Source organism: Ursus americanus, chromosome 4 (genome assembly GCF_024610735.1).
Source record: "Ursus americanus isolate L20-20 chromosome 4, mUrsAme1.1.p, whole genome shotgun sequence".
Lineage (NCBI taxonomy): Eukaryota > Metazoa > Chordata > Mammalia > Carnivora > Ursidae > Ursus > Ursus americanus.
In genome coordinates, this window is record NC_142130.1 from 49,728,299 (window position 1) to 49,744,325 (window position 16,027).

The following is a 16,027-nucleotide window of genomic DNA, read 5'->3' on the forward strand; positions in this document are numbered from 1 at the left end:
ATCTAATTTGTCTGATATGAGAATTGCTACCCCAGCTTTCTTTTGATGTCCATTGGCATGAAAAATGGTTTTCCATCCCCGCACTTTCCGTCTGGATGTATCTTTAGGTTCAAAATGAGTCTCTTGTAGACAGCAAATGGATGGGTCATGTCTTTTTATCCAGTCTGCAACCCTGTGGTGTTTTATGGGAGCATTTAGGACATTCACATTGAGAGTGATTATTGAGAGATCTGATTTTAATGATGTCATGTTGCCTGTGAAGTCTTTGTTTCTATAGATTGTAAATTTCTGTTCTGTATCACTCTTGGGGCCTTTTTACTTTTATAGAACCCCCCTTAATATCTCTTGTAGGGCTGGCTTGGTGGTCACTAATTCCTTCAGTTTCTGCTGGTCTTCGAAGGTCCTTATCTTTCCATCAATTCTGAATGACAGCCTTGCTGGATAAAATATCCTTGGCTGCATGTTATTCTCAGTTAGAGCTTTGAAAATACCCTGCCAACCCTTCCTGGCCTGCCAGGTCTCTGTAGACAGGTCTGATGTTATTCTGATATTCTTCCCTCTGTACATAAGAATTTTCTTCCCCCTGGCTGCTTTCAAGACTGTGTCTTCGGATCTAATATTTGCAAATTGCACTATGATGTGACGTGTGTAGGTCTGTTCTCATTGATTTTGGGAGGGGTCCTCTCTGCCTCTTGGACATGAATGCTTGTTTCCTTTGCCAGATTAGGGAAGTTCTCAGCTACAATTTGTTCAAATATCTCTTCTAGACCTCTCTCTTTCTCCACCCCCTTGGGGATGCCGATGATTCTGACATTGGAACGTTTCACTGAGTCAGTAATCTCCTGTAATCTACATTCTTGAGATTGGATTTTTTTGAGCCAAGTTTCCGTTTTTACTTTCTCTTCTATCATCCCATCTTCCAATTCACTAATTCGTTCTTCTGCCTCATTTACCCTGGCTATCAGAGTGTCTAGTTTAGACTGCATTTGATTCATAGCATTTTTAATTTCTGCCAGATTCGCTCTCATTTCCACCCTTAGAGATTCTATATTCTTGTTAATATTTTCGTAATATTTTTTTCAAGCCTACACATCATCTTGACCATTGTTACTCTGAACTCCATTTCTCAAAATTTGGTTATATCCATATCCAAGTTCTGTGGCAGAGGCCACAGTCTCTGTGTCCTTTATTTGCTGAGGGTTTCTCCTCCTTGTCATTCTGATGCGGAGAGGTTGCGGGGATGCCCAGAGCCCAAATTATTGACCAGGACCCAGGCAGTGTGCACTTGTTTTATAGGGACCTTAGGTATGTGGGCTTCTTGATTTTTCAGCCTGCCTTCTGGGGGAGGGGCCTGCCGCTCTGATACTCAGGCAACCCTGTTTGGGTGGAGTCGCCCTGTCCTCTGCGAGGGGGGATGGGGATGGGCACAATATGAACTGGTATTTCTAGGCTTTTGTTTTCTGGCAGCTTTCCCTGGCAGTTTTCTGTGTCTCTTCTGAGAGAGCAGCAGCGGCCGTATCCTAGCCTGTCTCAGAACAGACAGATCGCAGTCTGCTCTCTACTGAGCTCTTCTGGCCACTTTAATTCTGTTTCCGTTGGTGCTGCTAAAAACCCCCCCGCAGTGTCCTAGGATGTGCGCCCCACAGCCACTCTCCCAGCCCTCCTTCGAGGGCAGGCATGTCTCTGTCCTTTGTGCTTCTAACACCACCAGCCACCCCTGGTTCCCGCGTGCTCCTGAGCTCCCTGTTTCAGTGTGGTTCATGCACACTCCAGAGCGCCAGTTTTCCATCTGGTTGCACGCGCAGTCCAAGCTCCCAGTTTCAGTCTAGTCGAGTGCACGCTCTGGAGCTCCTGGTTTTAGTCCAGTTCCAATGTGCGCTCCGGAGCGCGGGTTTTCAGTTTGGTCGTGTGCGCGTTCCCGGGCTCATGGTGTCTGTCTGCTCTCTCGCGGGTGCCGTCCGCGAGCCCTGCCCACTCCCCCGTGCAGGTGGCTGCCGCTTACCGGCGCCCGAACACGGCGGCTCCCTCCCCCTTCCGTTTATCTTCCGATATCTGTGCGCGGTTTCACGGCTCCCCGCTTCGTACCTCAATACTCAGCGCTGGAGATGTTCATTTGTAGAGATCCAGATGCGTCTTCCTGCGTCTCAGGCTGATTTCCTGGGTGTTCAGGGCGGTCTGATAGATATCCAGCTCGACTCGGGGGACTGGCTGAAAAAAGGGTCCCCTACTCCTCCGCCATCTTTTCTGCCTCTCCCAAAACCTGCTCCTTAGTAAATATTTTGTTGGCTAGATATTTATTGGTGGCGGTGGTTTGTTTTAATTAGCTGAGGTGAAAGTATTTTTGTTAAAATGTTTTAAAATATCATTGGAGGGGCGCCTGGGTGGCACAGCGGTTAAGCGTCTGCCCTCGGCTCAGGGCGTGATCCCGGCATTACAGGATCGAGCCCCACATCAGGCTCTTCTGCTATGAGCCTGTTTCTTCCTCTCCCACTCCCCCTGCTTGTGTTCCCTCTCTCGCTGGCTGTCTCTATCTCTGTCAAATAAATAAATAAAATCTTTAAAAATAAATTAATTAATTAAATAAAATATCATTGGATACTTGAAACTTACTTCATATATATATATAATATATATTTTCTATATATATTATATATAATATAAATATATATAATATATATATAAACTTTATATATATATTATATATATATATATTATATATATATCCAGATACTAACATTGTGTTAAACTATCTTTATTCGTTCCTCTTGAAAGTTTAAGAATACTGCTGTTTCTAATATGGTAAAACTATCTCTGACTTGTGATGTTACTTCAAGTGACATTATTCTAAAATGACCCTGTGTTCAACAATCTTTTGAAGATGCAGCTGAATCGAAAGATTACCCTTTTTGAGATTGTGGCTTTTGCTTTTTGGTGGAGAGGCCCATATTTATATGAATGCCTTGAACTTATCTATAAATCTGAAGGGCTATCAAGAAAGAAGTTCTCGGTGTACTCTGGTTTCATTTCCAATCTGATGTAGAAGGACAAATCGTAGTGATATTTTTTGAGTAGTATTTGTGTGGCTTCACATACGTGGGACAGAGGAAAGCGGCTGCCTTTGGAGTTTTGTACAAATAAAAAGTTTTGCCTTAATTGTGCTGAGATGATCACAAAAGACCCTGTGTCTTAAGGGTCCCAAATACTTTAAGCTTAATTTTTAGACAATTTCTGAATCGTAAGATGTCATTTCAAACTTCAAGATTAGCATTAAATGCTATCTTGAGGCACGTGAAACATATTAACCTAGGATAACCTAGAATTGATAATGTTACATAATAACTCGGATTAAACTTCTTCCATAAGCCTTAACTTTCCCTTATGTCTTTTTATTTCTTCAGCCTCTTTCAGCTATATGAGTATTTAGGATGTTCAAGACACCAGGGGAAATACAAAAGGAATAAAGCAAATTCTATGAGAATGAGACAGGTGTATGATTAGTTAACTAGAAGATAAGGCATAGGAGAAGCATTCAGAAAAAATAATATGGGCTCCTCAAGAAGCAAAACAAATCTAATTGCGATGCAGTGTAAAAGAAGGAATAAAGAAAGCTGCACACAGGAAGGTGACTGGCTTGTAGACCTGAAAAGACTGATAGGTGTTTTTGTAGACATGACAGGGAGGAATAGCATGAAGGCAGGGAGAATGGGCAGAGGGAAGGAAGTCCATTGGATAGATTGGATGGATAGGCTAGAGAGAGAGAGTAGGCAGCAGTGTAGATTGTAACCAAAATAGAGTGTCCTGAATTCTATACTAAGTTAGAATTAATTTGTTAGACAGGAAAAAGGTTTTAAAGGTTTTTGTTGTTGTTTGTTTGTTTGTTGGCAGAAGAGTAATAGGATCATAATATTTAAATTGGTAGCATTTTCAAGGGAGTTGTGGTAGATTTGGGACAGTCAGCTGGGAAGGCAGAAGAAAAAGATGTCTCCTTAGTTAAGGAATTAAAGAAAACCTAAATCTGGGGCGCTTGGGTGGCTCCATTGGTTAAGTGTCTGACTCTTGATTTTGGCTCAGGTCATGATCCCAGGGTCATGAGATTGAACTCCGTGTCAGGCTCCACACTCAGTGGAGATCTTGAGATTCTCCCTGTTCCTCTGCCCCTCCCTCCCCACCCCATGCCTTTCTTAAAAACAAAACAAAACAAAACAAAACAAAAAAAACGGAAAGCCTGAATCCATGGGGTTTCAGTGTAAACTGTTGCAGTCGATGCTATCAGTCTATACATTTGAGGAACAATTTTTTTCTCCTATTTATAAACAGTCTTTTCAGATTTCCAAAGAATATAAAATATTTATTTTTAGCCCAACTTACTGTAATCTATTGCCCTCACTCAGGTGGTGGCAGCTAAAATGATTCTAAGTCTACTGGAATGGATGCAGGTGGGAACGTGGATTTCAGAATGAAACGGTGTTTGGGATCTGTTTTGTAATCATGTAACCTTATTGTAGCCTCTAATGAGGGAGACATGCAGAGGAGAAACGAACTCTAGCACGGGTCCTCGTTTTTAGAGTGACACTTCAGTGCTGTAAGATTTAGGTTGTGTAAGTCTGAAACGCAATCATTGATACATTTCAAATGTGTTCTTTGAACCATGTTTCTTATTTTAAGTTGCAAGAGAAGGGCATGGACTTTTATTTTCCATTCTAAAAGCTTCGACACCATTTTAGAAATAAGAGGGGAGGAAAAGAAATTGGTAGGTTATTGATGGGGCTATCGGGCTTTTCAGGTTCTTTACAGCCTTTTGCCCCCACATCAGCCTACCTTTTAAATATGAATTAATATGAGTTTAGGTAAGAGTCCCATGTTAAAACTCCAGTGATTACATAAAGATTTTAAAATACATCTAATCTTTTTTGCATGTGTGTGAATGTACAATGTTATTCTCTCTCTCTTTTTTTAATTGCTTTAATTTCAAGTTGTTGCATTACTCACAAGGAATTGTTCAGTCCCTGTAGTGTAACAGAGAAACCTGGAAATCTGGATTTCTTATTCTGAGTAATTAAACACTGGTTCTCTATGGTCTCTTATGAGCAAGGAAACAATTTTAGTTTGTGCTGTTCACATGGAAAATTTCATTTAAAATTGCACACACTTTGAAAGCCAGAACAGGTCTCTCGTTGCCAATAGTGTTGAAGCTTCAGCCTTCACAGATGAAAAGCAGAATTCTGATCGTACTCATGTACTGTTCTATCAAGAGGATTAAAGATGTCCTGTTAACCCCAGAGAGAGATCATTTAGAACACCTGTATTTGGGAGAACTGAAATAAGAAGCGCACCGGTCCTCTTTCTCTTCATGGAATCCTATAGAGAATGGTCACTTTTCCATAAAAACTGATTGGTATCTGGGAGATTTTGCTGTCTGTGTATCTAGCTACCTGCATCTGATTTATAGAAATTATAGTACATATTCCTTCTCGATATGTTCAAGAGTCATGTTGTACTATATTTGTTACATATAACTTGGTACTCCTTTGGGTGGTGGTGAGTAATCGCTATGGTGCTACCGACTCCTCAGTAAATTATATGATACTTCACTTGTTTAAATAAACTGACATTGCATATGCTTTTCCAAATTGTAGTTTTTCTAAGAGCTGCTACCGTTTTAGGGTCCTCCAGAAGTGAAATTCTAAACTAGCCCTTTGATTTCCTTTCAGGTCTTTTCCAATGGTCACCTGGGAAGTGAAGAATACGATGTTCCTCCCCGGCTTTCTCCTCCTCCTCCCGCTGCCACCCTCCTCCCCAGCATCAAGTGAGTGCTATTGAATGTGGAGAACATTTATCCGTGGGTAAAGCTGTGGTAAACAGTGGATGTGAGGTATTCAATACACAAAGTACAGGGTGAACAGAAACACATCAATAAAAACAATCCAGCCAGATTTATAAACTAATGTACCAGAAATCAAGATCCTTCCTGATTCTTTGCTGGGAACCACAGCATTTATGACACTTACCTAAACTCTGAGATTACACACACAGCAACAGGGAGAGAAAACTTAAGGCCTCTTTGTATCCGAGAAGAGGACAGAGTAGCACAGTGAGCTTTCCCCTCCAATTTCCCTTTCTCCCTGAGGGGCGCCACATTTATCCCAACTGTCCAGTATGATATCAGAAAATAATCTCTTATTCTTTCAGTTTTCCTAATTCCCAAACCCATTCAGCCACTAAGTCCTATTGATTGTTCTTTGGAAGTTTTTTTATAATCAGCTATTCTTTCCCATCCCCTCGTAGCTGGACAGCTGAAAGAATCATACACATGATGATACATCATGATCTTAGAATTCTTATCAGTGGATTTTAAAATGAGTTAACTGAAAAATAAGTTCACCCAGGTTATCTCATTTGAAAAATGGGGACACAAGAGACACACTGGACAGTTAGTTAAGTGATCTACCCAAGTCAAACCAGGATAAAACCAAGTCTCCTGATTCCCATTTTCCACTCTTTATATTAAATCAGGCTACCTGCCTTTTCTCCAATATATTTTGTTGATATAGCTGAATGAATTTAAATTCTGCTTTCCCCAGATCACTTTCCTCCTTAAAACCCAGCACTGTGTTTTTCTTTTCTTTTAAATTAATTCTGTGCTCTTCTGCTAGCAGTAGGACCCACAGCATTTTCCCCAACTAAAATATTGTTCAGTAATTCCTAATGCTTGCCCTCCAATCTTGTCTTGATTTTGTCCCCTGGTTTTATGAGTTTTTCAAGCTGTCTCCTCCTATGTACCACCCTTTCAGAATCTTTATTCTAATGGTCCATGTCTCAGGCTCTATTTCTTCATGAAAACTTGTGTGACATCTTCATTCGTAATGACAGTATGTGGTGAGACTAATTCTCATTTTTCTTCCTACATTTGTAGGAAGTAGTTTCTTCCTACATTTAACTATGAACTCTGTTTCACTGTCTTCTAATTTTAAAGTGCTTCTCTACATTAAAAAAGATGATAAGGTTTTGAGGGCAAAACCTTTTTCTTAAATTTTCTGATTCTTCCCTAACACCTTACTGTTTTTGCTGTGTAGTGAATACACCAAGAGTACCTGGTTGCTTGATTGATTATTGGGTATGATCTCACTTCTAATTGAAAGTCTTAGAGCATCTTCACTCCTTCCTCTGCTGGTCACTGAGCTCCCCTATACATAAGAATACAAAAGAAGGATAAGCTAAATCCTAGCCCCCAAGAAATTTGCACTCTACTTTAGAAAATAAAATGAACATGCATGAAATCCCTAGAGAACATTATGCACTAAATTGTATAATTCTAACTTGTTAGTTTTTACTTGTGCTTGGAGGAAAGACTGTTACAGACTTAACAGTCCAAGTGTCTTTCATAGAGAAGATGGAAATTTCCTGAGTCATGGAGAATAGACACAGTTCAAAAAGAGAGCGGACAAGAAAAAGCAAGAGTGTGAAATGTGACATCATTCAGGGAACAGTGGGAAACTAAGCTAATTGGAGAATTCTCTAGTGGTAACTTTTCTGGGAACTGCCAGAAAATGTAGCTGACATAAAAATTGGAAACAAATACACATACTCTGTATAGTAGGCTCTAAATCAGTAAGAACATGTGATCTCCTAGCCTCAAATGAACTCTGGATATGTGTATATGTAATAAAACATCTATGTTCAATTAACTCTGAGAATTCAGAGAACATCAGAAAATGAAGTAAATAAAATCTTGCCAATTAGAGATTAAATTTGCATATTCTGTTTAGTAAATTCTTATAGGCAAGTGGAATAAGAAGCAGAAGTTGCAGTTTTCTTCATATATATTTAATATTAGATACCTGTTTCTCCTATAAATCAAGAATAAATTCATAGCATAATGTATTTTATTAATATTTTTCTGGTACTTCAGTTTGTAAGTGCATGTAAATATATGTTGTTCCCATTTTCTCTTGATTTTTCCCTCAGAAACAGTGCAGTTGCTTTACTGAAACAGAGACATATTTTAACAGTGTATGTTTAACAGCAAATTAGTTTTTGATTTTGCATGCTGCAAATTAACCATAATTAACAATACAAGTGTCGACTTAATGTCACATTTATCTCTTCAGTTTTTTATTCTGACTATAAATAATAGTTGTTCATTATATAAAATATGGACACCATAGAAAAGAAAGAAAATTAACAAATATGTAAATACAAGTATATACATTCTCAAAATATCAATGTCCAGAGTTTTAACATTTTGACATCGTTTAGACATTTTTTTACATGATTCAGATTCTATTGTAGAGACAATTTCATGTCCTTCTTTGTTATTTAATATTTTAATAAGCACTTGTCTTAATCATTTATGGACTGTATTATTATAAAACCAGCATGGAATTCTGAAGTGAACGTTAAAATAATCAGACTTAATTCCAGACCCAACTCCAGCATATTAAGTATTTGTCTGTCTTTGAACAAGGTAACTTCTCAGCCCTCACTTTCTCCATCTGATAAATGAAGGGCTGTTTATCTTAAATGATTTCCAAAATTCTTTTGAGCTTCAACTTTTTAGGTTCTATGAAATATGTTTTTTAAGGGGTACTCATCTGTAATGTTAATTAAAAATGAAATATCTGGCAATTTAAGTGTTCATTTGTAGTCGGCTGTTTGCGTCTCATTGCTGAAGCCAGAATGAGTTGGATTACTGCTCTGGTTTTGTTTGGTTTTGTTCTTTATGTTTGGTCTATTTGGGCCTCGTTAGAATGTATAACCAGAGTCCAGTGAGTATGGACCCTTAGCACTAGAAGGGCATAGAACAGAGGTCTCAGCAAATAAGGATGAGATAAGGATGTCGGATGTTCTAGTACCTAATTCCATGTTCGACTCCTTCTGCATGTTCCAAAATCAGCCCAAAGCAAAGTCCCAAAGTACTACCTAACATAGACTTCTCACAAACGTTCTCGCAAATGTTGAAAATCCCAGTGGTGAATTCAGTAAAGTCGCAGCTAGCCTTTACCTTTTTAAATGTACATTGTGTTGTTATAAATATTTGCTAAAGTGTAATTGTTAAATTATTTGATGTTACCGTGATTTCCATTTACTTGATATAAGAGGCTACTCTCTGATAGTCTTACTTTCTTATAAAACTATATGTTTGCAATTATGTGACTTTTATTGTATAACTTAACTTGAGACCTAGAAGAATATAGAATTTATTTTTTAAAAATGTTCTGTTGAAGCAAGCTGAAACTGTACTAGTGTGCATAGATTTAGTTATTTTTTTCTTAGTTTTTCTAAATGGTTTCTATTTAATTAACATCATTGACATTTAGCTATAAATGTGAAATTTTAAATAAAAGCTTAAAACATGGGTACTTACTATTTTCTAGGGAGGGAATGAAAAAAAATCCTATGTGGATTATTTTTACTTCATAGTATAAATTTTTACTAAGTTATGTTTGTCTTGAAATAATTTGACTAGAGTTGAATAAGGTATTCTGGGGTTAAATAGTATACCGCCTTTAAAGCCAAGATAAGAATTTTGGTTTGGTTGGTTTTGGAAAGTTTTGATTGGCATTATGACATGATACTGATTTGCGTTGGTAAAGAATTTCCCTGGCTGCTATGTGGAAAATTGTCTTTAGGACAGCAGAAGTGAAAGCAGGGAGACCAATGGAGAGTGTCGTCGTCTGATATGGTAGACCAGTCAGAGATGGTCAGGGCTTTGACTGGAGTCATGGTGATGGAGTTACTACTGGGTCAACTTTGGGGCATATTTTGATGCAATGGTACTGTTAATAAACTGGATATCTGTGAGGTATGATAGTCAGCAATGACCCCTCTATAGGTTTTTGGCTAAAGAAACTGAATCGTTGGTGCCATTTTCCAAAAGTGAGGGAGAAGAATTGATGTGGGAATAGGACAGAGGTGTAAAATTGAGACTTAGGGATCTGCTGAGTTTGGGCTGCTTATTACATACACATACACACTCACACACACACACACCTACCTAAGTAGAAGTTTTGAGGGAACAGTTGGACATACCATCTAAGCTTAAAATGTGTATTATATTCAGGTGAATATTTCAGCAGATACTACTGAAAGCTAATAAGCTTATTTCTGTATGCTCAATGCTCAAATTTAGTAGATTGGTTACACTCTCAGACATTTGAGTGTAACTCTGAGATTTTAAACAATATGGGAACTTAGATATTAAAGTATTACCTTGAAGTAGACTATACCATTTACCCCTGAAATGTTAGAGAAAATATATTTAGAAGACTTCTGTAGAGTAAAATTTTAGTGAACATTATTGCTTATTATCAAAATCTCCATTTATATACCAGATTGCTAGGGAAAATAAACTAGGAATGTAGCTTCGTGAATGTAGCCTCAACAACTGCCCCCCTCCAGTGAGAGTGACCAGAGTAGGTCCACGCTTCCAAACATCGGCATCTGTGGTGTGAACGCGTGTGTGCCTGTGAATGTCTTTAAACAGTCACCAGAATGGTCTATGTATACGTCTAAGTGTAAAACTATAAAGCTAGATCAATGTGAATGAAATGACATGGCGAGTTCATGGTAGAGGGGAAAGTTTGTTTTGTTTTGCTTTGTTTTTAACTAGAAAGTGGATGACGTGGAAGAAGAGAAAAAAGTACTAAGCCATGGGCGACATTAATACAAATACCACACTGTAATTTAAAAACACTTAAAGGGAGTGAGCTGGATGGGAATTTCTCATTTTCGATATGGTGCATACCAGGCTTCATTACGTGTGACTAGTGTCAAAAGAGCAGGAAAATGTGTTCCGTTATTGTTCACCTGAGGAGCAGTGTAGACAGTATGTACTTCGGTTTTACGTGAATCCTTTCTATGCTCAATGATAAGAAAGTATGGTAGAAAACTTTTTAATGAAAGATTAAAGCTGTATTAAGAGCTACTCTATTTCCTTAATCCTAGCAAATGAATATGGTTGCTCTTTTACTAGTTTCAGAACCAGCTTTCCTCTAGTCGTACCTTAAAATTGTTTTAAGACTTGCCAAGATATTACACTATTTTTGTTTGTTTTACCTTGGGTAGATGGAAAGGTGCGCCATGACCGAAGATGGCAGTCCCCCCCCCCCGCCCACTCACTCTCTCAAAGGGAAGAAATGTGAGCCATTGGATGCTATTTAAATATACAATGTAAAATATATACCCTATGCTGTCTTTTTTTCCCCACAGAGACATAATCTATCATATATTCTCCATTTCTCCATGAACATATCGATCCGTTGATAGAAAATGTGTAGGGTTAGAGTGAGATTTTATTTTCATATTAAGTGAGAGCATCTTGGCATATTCACAACATTCAAGCATTTCTTAGTCTCTATTAAGATTTCTCTGTCGTCTCAAATAGAATTCAATAAGTTATCTGAAGGCCATTAAGAATATTCAGCATATTTGTGAAAGTTGCTTATCTACAATATCTAAAATGAGTTAAAATGAATTTTTAATGTTAAAATGAAGGTCTTCCACTGGTTAAAGCATAATTTATATACAATATGCACAGCAAAATTCAGCTCGATGAGTTCATATCCTAGCCATGTAATCGCCACCACAATCAGATCACAGGACAGTTCCATCACTCCAAAAAATCCCCCTGTGCCTTATGTCAGTTTCTCCCCTCACCCAAACCCCTGGAAATTACCAATCTGATTTATGTCCATATAGTTTTGCCTTTTCCAGAAGGTTGTATAACTAGGATCATGTGGCACAGACTTTGGGTCTGGCTTATTTCTACTTAGTGTAACTCATGTGAGATTCATCCATGTTAGCGAGCCGTAGTTTGTTCCTTTTCACTGCTCCAGAGTGAGTGTTCATTATAAAACATACTGTGGCTTGGTTATCCGTCCCTCCACTGAGGGACATTGGGTTGTTTCCAGTTTTTGGTGGTTACAAATAATACCACTTTAAATATCATCATGAAGTCTTTGATGTCCAACATATATTGGAAAATTAGCTTCTCAAGAAAAGTATGTGTTTCTTCAGTATCTATCTTCTTGATTTCTAAAGCAGACCCCCCAAAAATTTTAGAGATGTACATTGGTTCTGAATAAGTTAACTTAAAATTGTGACTAAAAATTTGTTTCTCCAATTTATATACAAGTCCGTGAAATGCTTATAATTAAAGCTTATAGGAAAGCATATGTTAAACGTAATAATATGCCACACCAGCTTTTCTCAATGTCACGGAAGAACCCTCAAAATCAGTATGTATTACAAAACTCACTCTGATATACTGGGGAAATTACTTATTTGTGGCATATGTGCAGTCATTTCAAATACAGCTCCGTTTTGTGTCACCACTTCCCAGAGCTATGATTTCTGTGAGTTAAGTATTTTCCCTGTTAAGAGTGTGACAATTAATACAAGAAATATGGACTAATGTATACAGCAGGTTCTGAAGAGTCCGTTTTAAGAAAAGATATTTTTTAAAACCTTGCCTTCAGATGTGATTAAATAAACATTCTTACGTGTAGAAAATGAGCGAACTAATATATTTAAAATGCTTTTCTAGACTATGAAAGAATCCTAAAAATGATATCTTTTTCCCTTAACAGCTTGGTCTTCTATTTCTCTGATAACCACTCCTTTTTGTCTAAAAGCTGGGAGTGCTCCCCTGGACACACACCATCCCAGGGCTTTGTTGACTCAGGGGCCACCATTACGCATTTTGCAGTTCAGGACAGAAATAGGTGACAGACGTAGATGAATATATAGAAAACACAAGGTCAGTGAAGGAACATATACCAAATACATTTAATCGAACAAATTGAAGTTGAAAGAAAATTGTTTTGTCGGGCAATGTCACAGGAGGTTCATATATAGACAATGAAAATGGATATTTCTGCTTCGCCTTTTTTTCTGGAAAAGTTGATGGGCTAAGTGAGTTATCAAGAATTGCTCAATTGAAGGAAAGAAAAGTACGTGGCAAGGGTGGTGTTTGAGTTGTAAGTTAAATAAAGCCAGTGGGATATGCAGGTCACCCCTCTGATGATGTGCCTCATTCCAAGCGTATAAAATGCTATAGAGTAGTGTATCTGTGAGTTTGTTTTGAAATGTAAAAATCAGTAAGAACGGCGTTGGAAAATATACATTTGGTTAGTTTCAAGTGTGCACTTGGAGAAAATGGCTGTATTTCGCACTGAAGGCTCAGCTAACTAACACACAGTGAATGTAACAAGAGGTGCAGGTTGGGGAGACCATGGCTGTGCATCTCTGAGAGACTGTGTCCTTGTGCATTACCAGCCTATTAACTCCAGAATGACAGCCACAGTGCAGAACGTTCTGCGAGTGTATGATGATATAAAGGGAATGAAGTAATGGATGTAAATGGTAAGATAGTTTACTTGGCAGCTTTAACTTGGAACCAGCCAAATACAATTTGCTCTGTTTTGTTCCTCTGATATCCTAAACATTCCTCAGAAACCATATCAATGACTGAAAATTTTCTCGTGTCCCGTAAGTTAGGTATTTTCTCCACGGCCAAAAGTAAACATACATGATAGCTAATGAAAATTGTGAAACTAATTCTTTTACCACTTATTTAATGGCAAGTAAAATTGAACCTACTTTTTGAATTAGTTTGTGAAGGGAAAAAAATAAAAATTACAAATAGTTTAATTATTAACATGATTTCAGATTTCACTTTCAGCATTTTATATACAACTTCTTTATCTTATTTGTACCTTCTCTTTTTATTAAAGCTTTATTTTTTAGAGAAGTTTAGAGTAATTAGAGACTTTATTTTTTTTTTAGACTCACAGCAAAATTGAGGAGAAGGTACAGCGGTTTCCCATATGCTAACCGCCCCCACACATGCCTCACCTTTCCACCATCAACATCTTCCACCCTAGCGGTACCTCTGTTAAAACGGCTGAACCTATATTGACACATAATTACCCAAAGTCCGTACTGTACATTCCTGTTTTTTATGGTAGAAACTGCTTTTATTTTCCCTTCAGAACTGGATAGGATTAATTTGATATAAAAAGTTACATAATGCTGAATAAATGTACTGGAATGAGGGGCGCTTCTGTGGCGCTGTTGGTTAAATGTCCAGTTAAGCATCTGACTTTTGGTTTCGGCTCAGGTCATGATCTCAGGATTTTGAGATCGAGCTGGGCATCGTGCTCCTTGCTGAGCATGGAGTCTGCTAAAGTTTCTCTCCTCCTCTCCGTCTGCCCCTCCCCCCATGCGTTCTCTCTCTCTCTCTCTCTGTAAAATAAATAAATCTTTAAAAAAATTTTAAAAATGCACTGGAATGATATTTTTATAAACTGGTTTATCTAAGTAGAATATTATACTGATACAAGATGTTTGCATTAAAAACACAAAGAAGAAAAATAACATTAAAATGGTGATAAATGGGATACTTAAGCACTTTTTTGGATTTAGATACAAATTCCACTTGAAGACATTTTTCACTTCTAGATATAATCCACTAAAAGCCATTTAAGCTAAAAATCTATGACTAGTAAATTTTAGCGGTAAGCCTTTATTATTCCATACAGTCATAGGTGGGCTTTGCTTTTCATTTTCTTCAGAAATATTCCATCTGTTGATTTGCCGCAAAGCAAAAGAGTAGGGGGGGGATTACCCATATGAAATTCTTTATCATTGAAGAGAAAATATAGCATCAGCCGTAACAGATGTGATTTCAAAAACTGTCCATTCTTGTGTCAATATGCAGCACTTCTTTGGAAACTCTTAAATCGTTGAAACTAACCCACAGCGGGCAGATGGGAGATTTCTGACATTGATGTTGTTGAACATTTGGTTAATAACATTTTTCCTTTATACAAGATATGCTTGAATTGCATAGGAAAAAAAGATTCATTATGAATGAAAGTATACTAGGATATAGAAAGGATGTACATTGTTTCATTTGCTAATAGAACCCATTCTGGTCCTTGAGTTGGGTAAATCGCTGTCCATGTTTCTAAGACTCAGTAGAAAGGTCATGTTTGAAATCCCTACTCTAATAGCCATCAGATCACCATTTTGCAGCCCACGTACTTGCTGGCCTTCGTTTGGAATATACACACGTCTTCTAAGGTTGCACCATAGGAGCTGTAACCCTTAGGTTATTAATCAGGTCGTTAGCATGGGCTCTGGGCAGTGACAGTGGACTTTTTGTCACTGTGCTTTCATCTCACTATAAACTGCCATTTGAATTTGGAGATTGCTCAAACAAGAATTCAAAAATCAGTATTGAAAAACTCTTCAAAGACAGGTAAAAATATGCTTTTGAAAAGTCTTGGGAGAGATTTTTCTTTAATCTTTGAACTTTGTAAGGATTCAAATACATAGTTGAAAACTTTTACATTTTTCACAATGTCTTCTTGTAATGGACACAAAGAAAAGCCCTTAAAATTTTTCTCATTCTAACTAGCGAGAAGAAATCTAAATGAAATCGTTATTTCAGGCTCGATGGCACAGATACCAAAGGACTCTTGCTCCCTCTACAGAAGGTGCTTCAACATTGCAGTCACAGAGATTTAGAAAAAAAATACTTCTAATGAAACAGAGGTTTCACCATGATTAACAAAAGCTTTGGGTTTATATATACCAACAATGTCTTGCAAATTGGTTCGCTGTCAGAAAGTTAGGGTAGGTTCCTGTGTTTCTACTTTGATATTTTTCACTTGCATAAGGAAGGATTAGATTAAACTCCATTAGCAACAACTGTGAAAAACAGTAGGTTTTGTTCCTTGTTCGGCTTTGTTTTTTTTTGGTTTTTTTTTTTTTTTAGATTTTATTTATTTATTCAACAGAGATAGAGACAGCCAGCGAGAGAGGGAACACAAGCAGGGGGAGTGGGAGAGGAAGAAGCAGGCTCCTAGTGGAGGAGCCTGATGTGGGGCTCGATCCCAGAATGCTGGGATCACGCCCTGAGCCGAAGGCAGACGCTTAACCGCTGTGCCACCCAGGCGCCCCTGTTCGGCTTTGTTTTATTTACTCTCACGGATGCGTAAAATGCTTGAAAATTTCTTTTGAT

General features: G+C 37.9%; 1 protein-coding gene across 7 annotated transcripts in view; it reads left to right on the forward strand.

Annotated features, from left to right (window-relative positions):
• CBLB (Cbl proto-oncogene B) overlaps window positions 1–16,027 on the forward strand; it is a 218,850-nt gene that overhangs the window by 165,593 nt on the left and 37,230 nt on the right. For all 7 annotated transcript variants that reach the window (XR_015724219.1, XM_045785283.2, XM_045785279.2 and 4 more), the window contains exon 13: window positions 5,712–5,806. Coding sequence is in view for 6 of the 7 variants with exons in the window: in XM_045785283.2 (XP_045641239.1) it covers window positions 5,712–5,806 (95 nt within the window). In the remaining variant the exon portion in view is untranslated. The remainder of the gene's footprint in view (window positions 1–5,711; window positions 5,807–16,027) is intronic.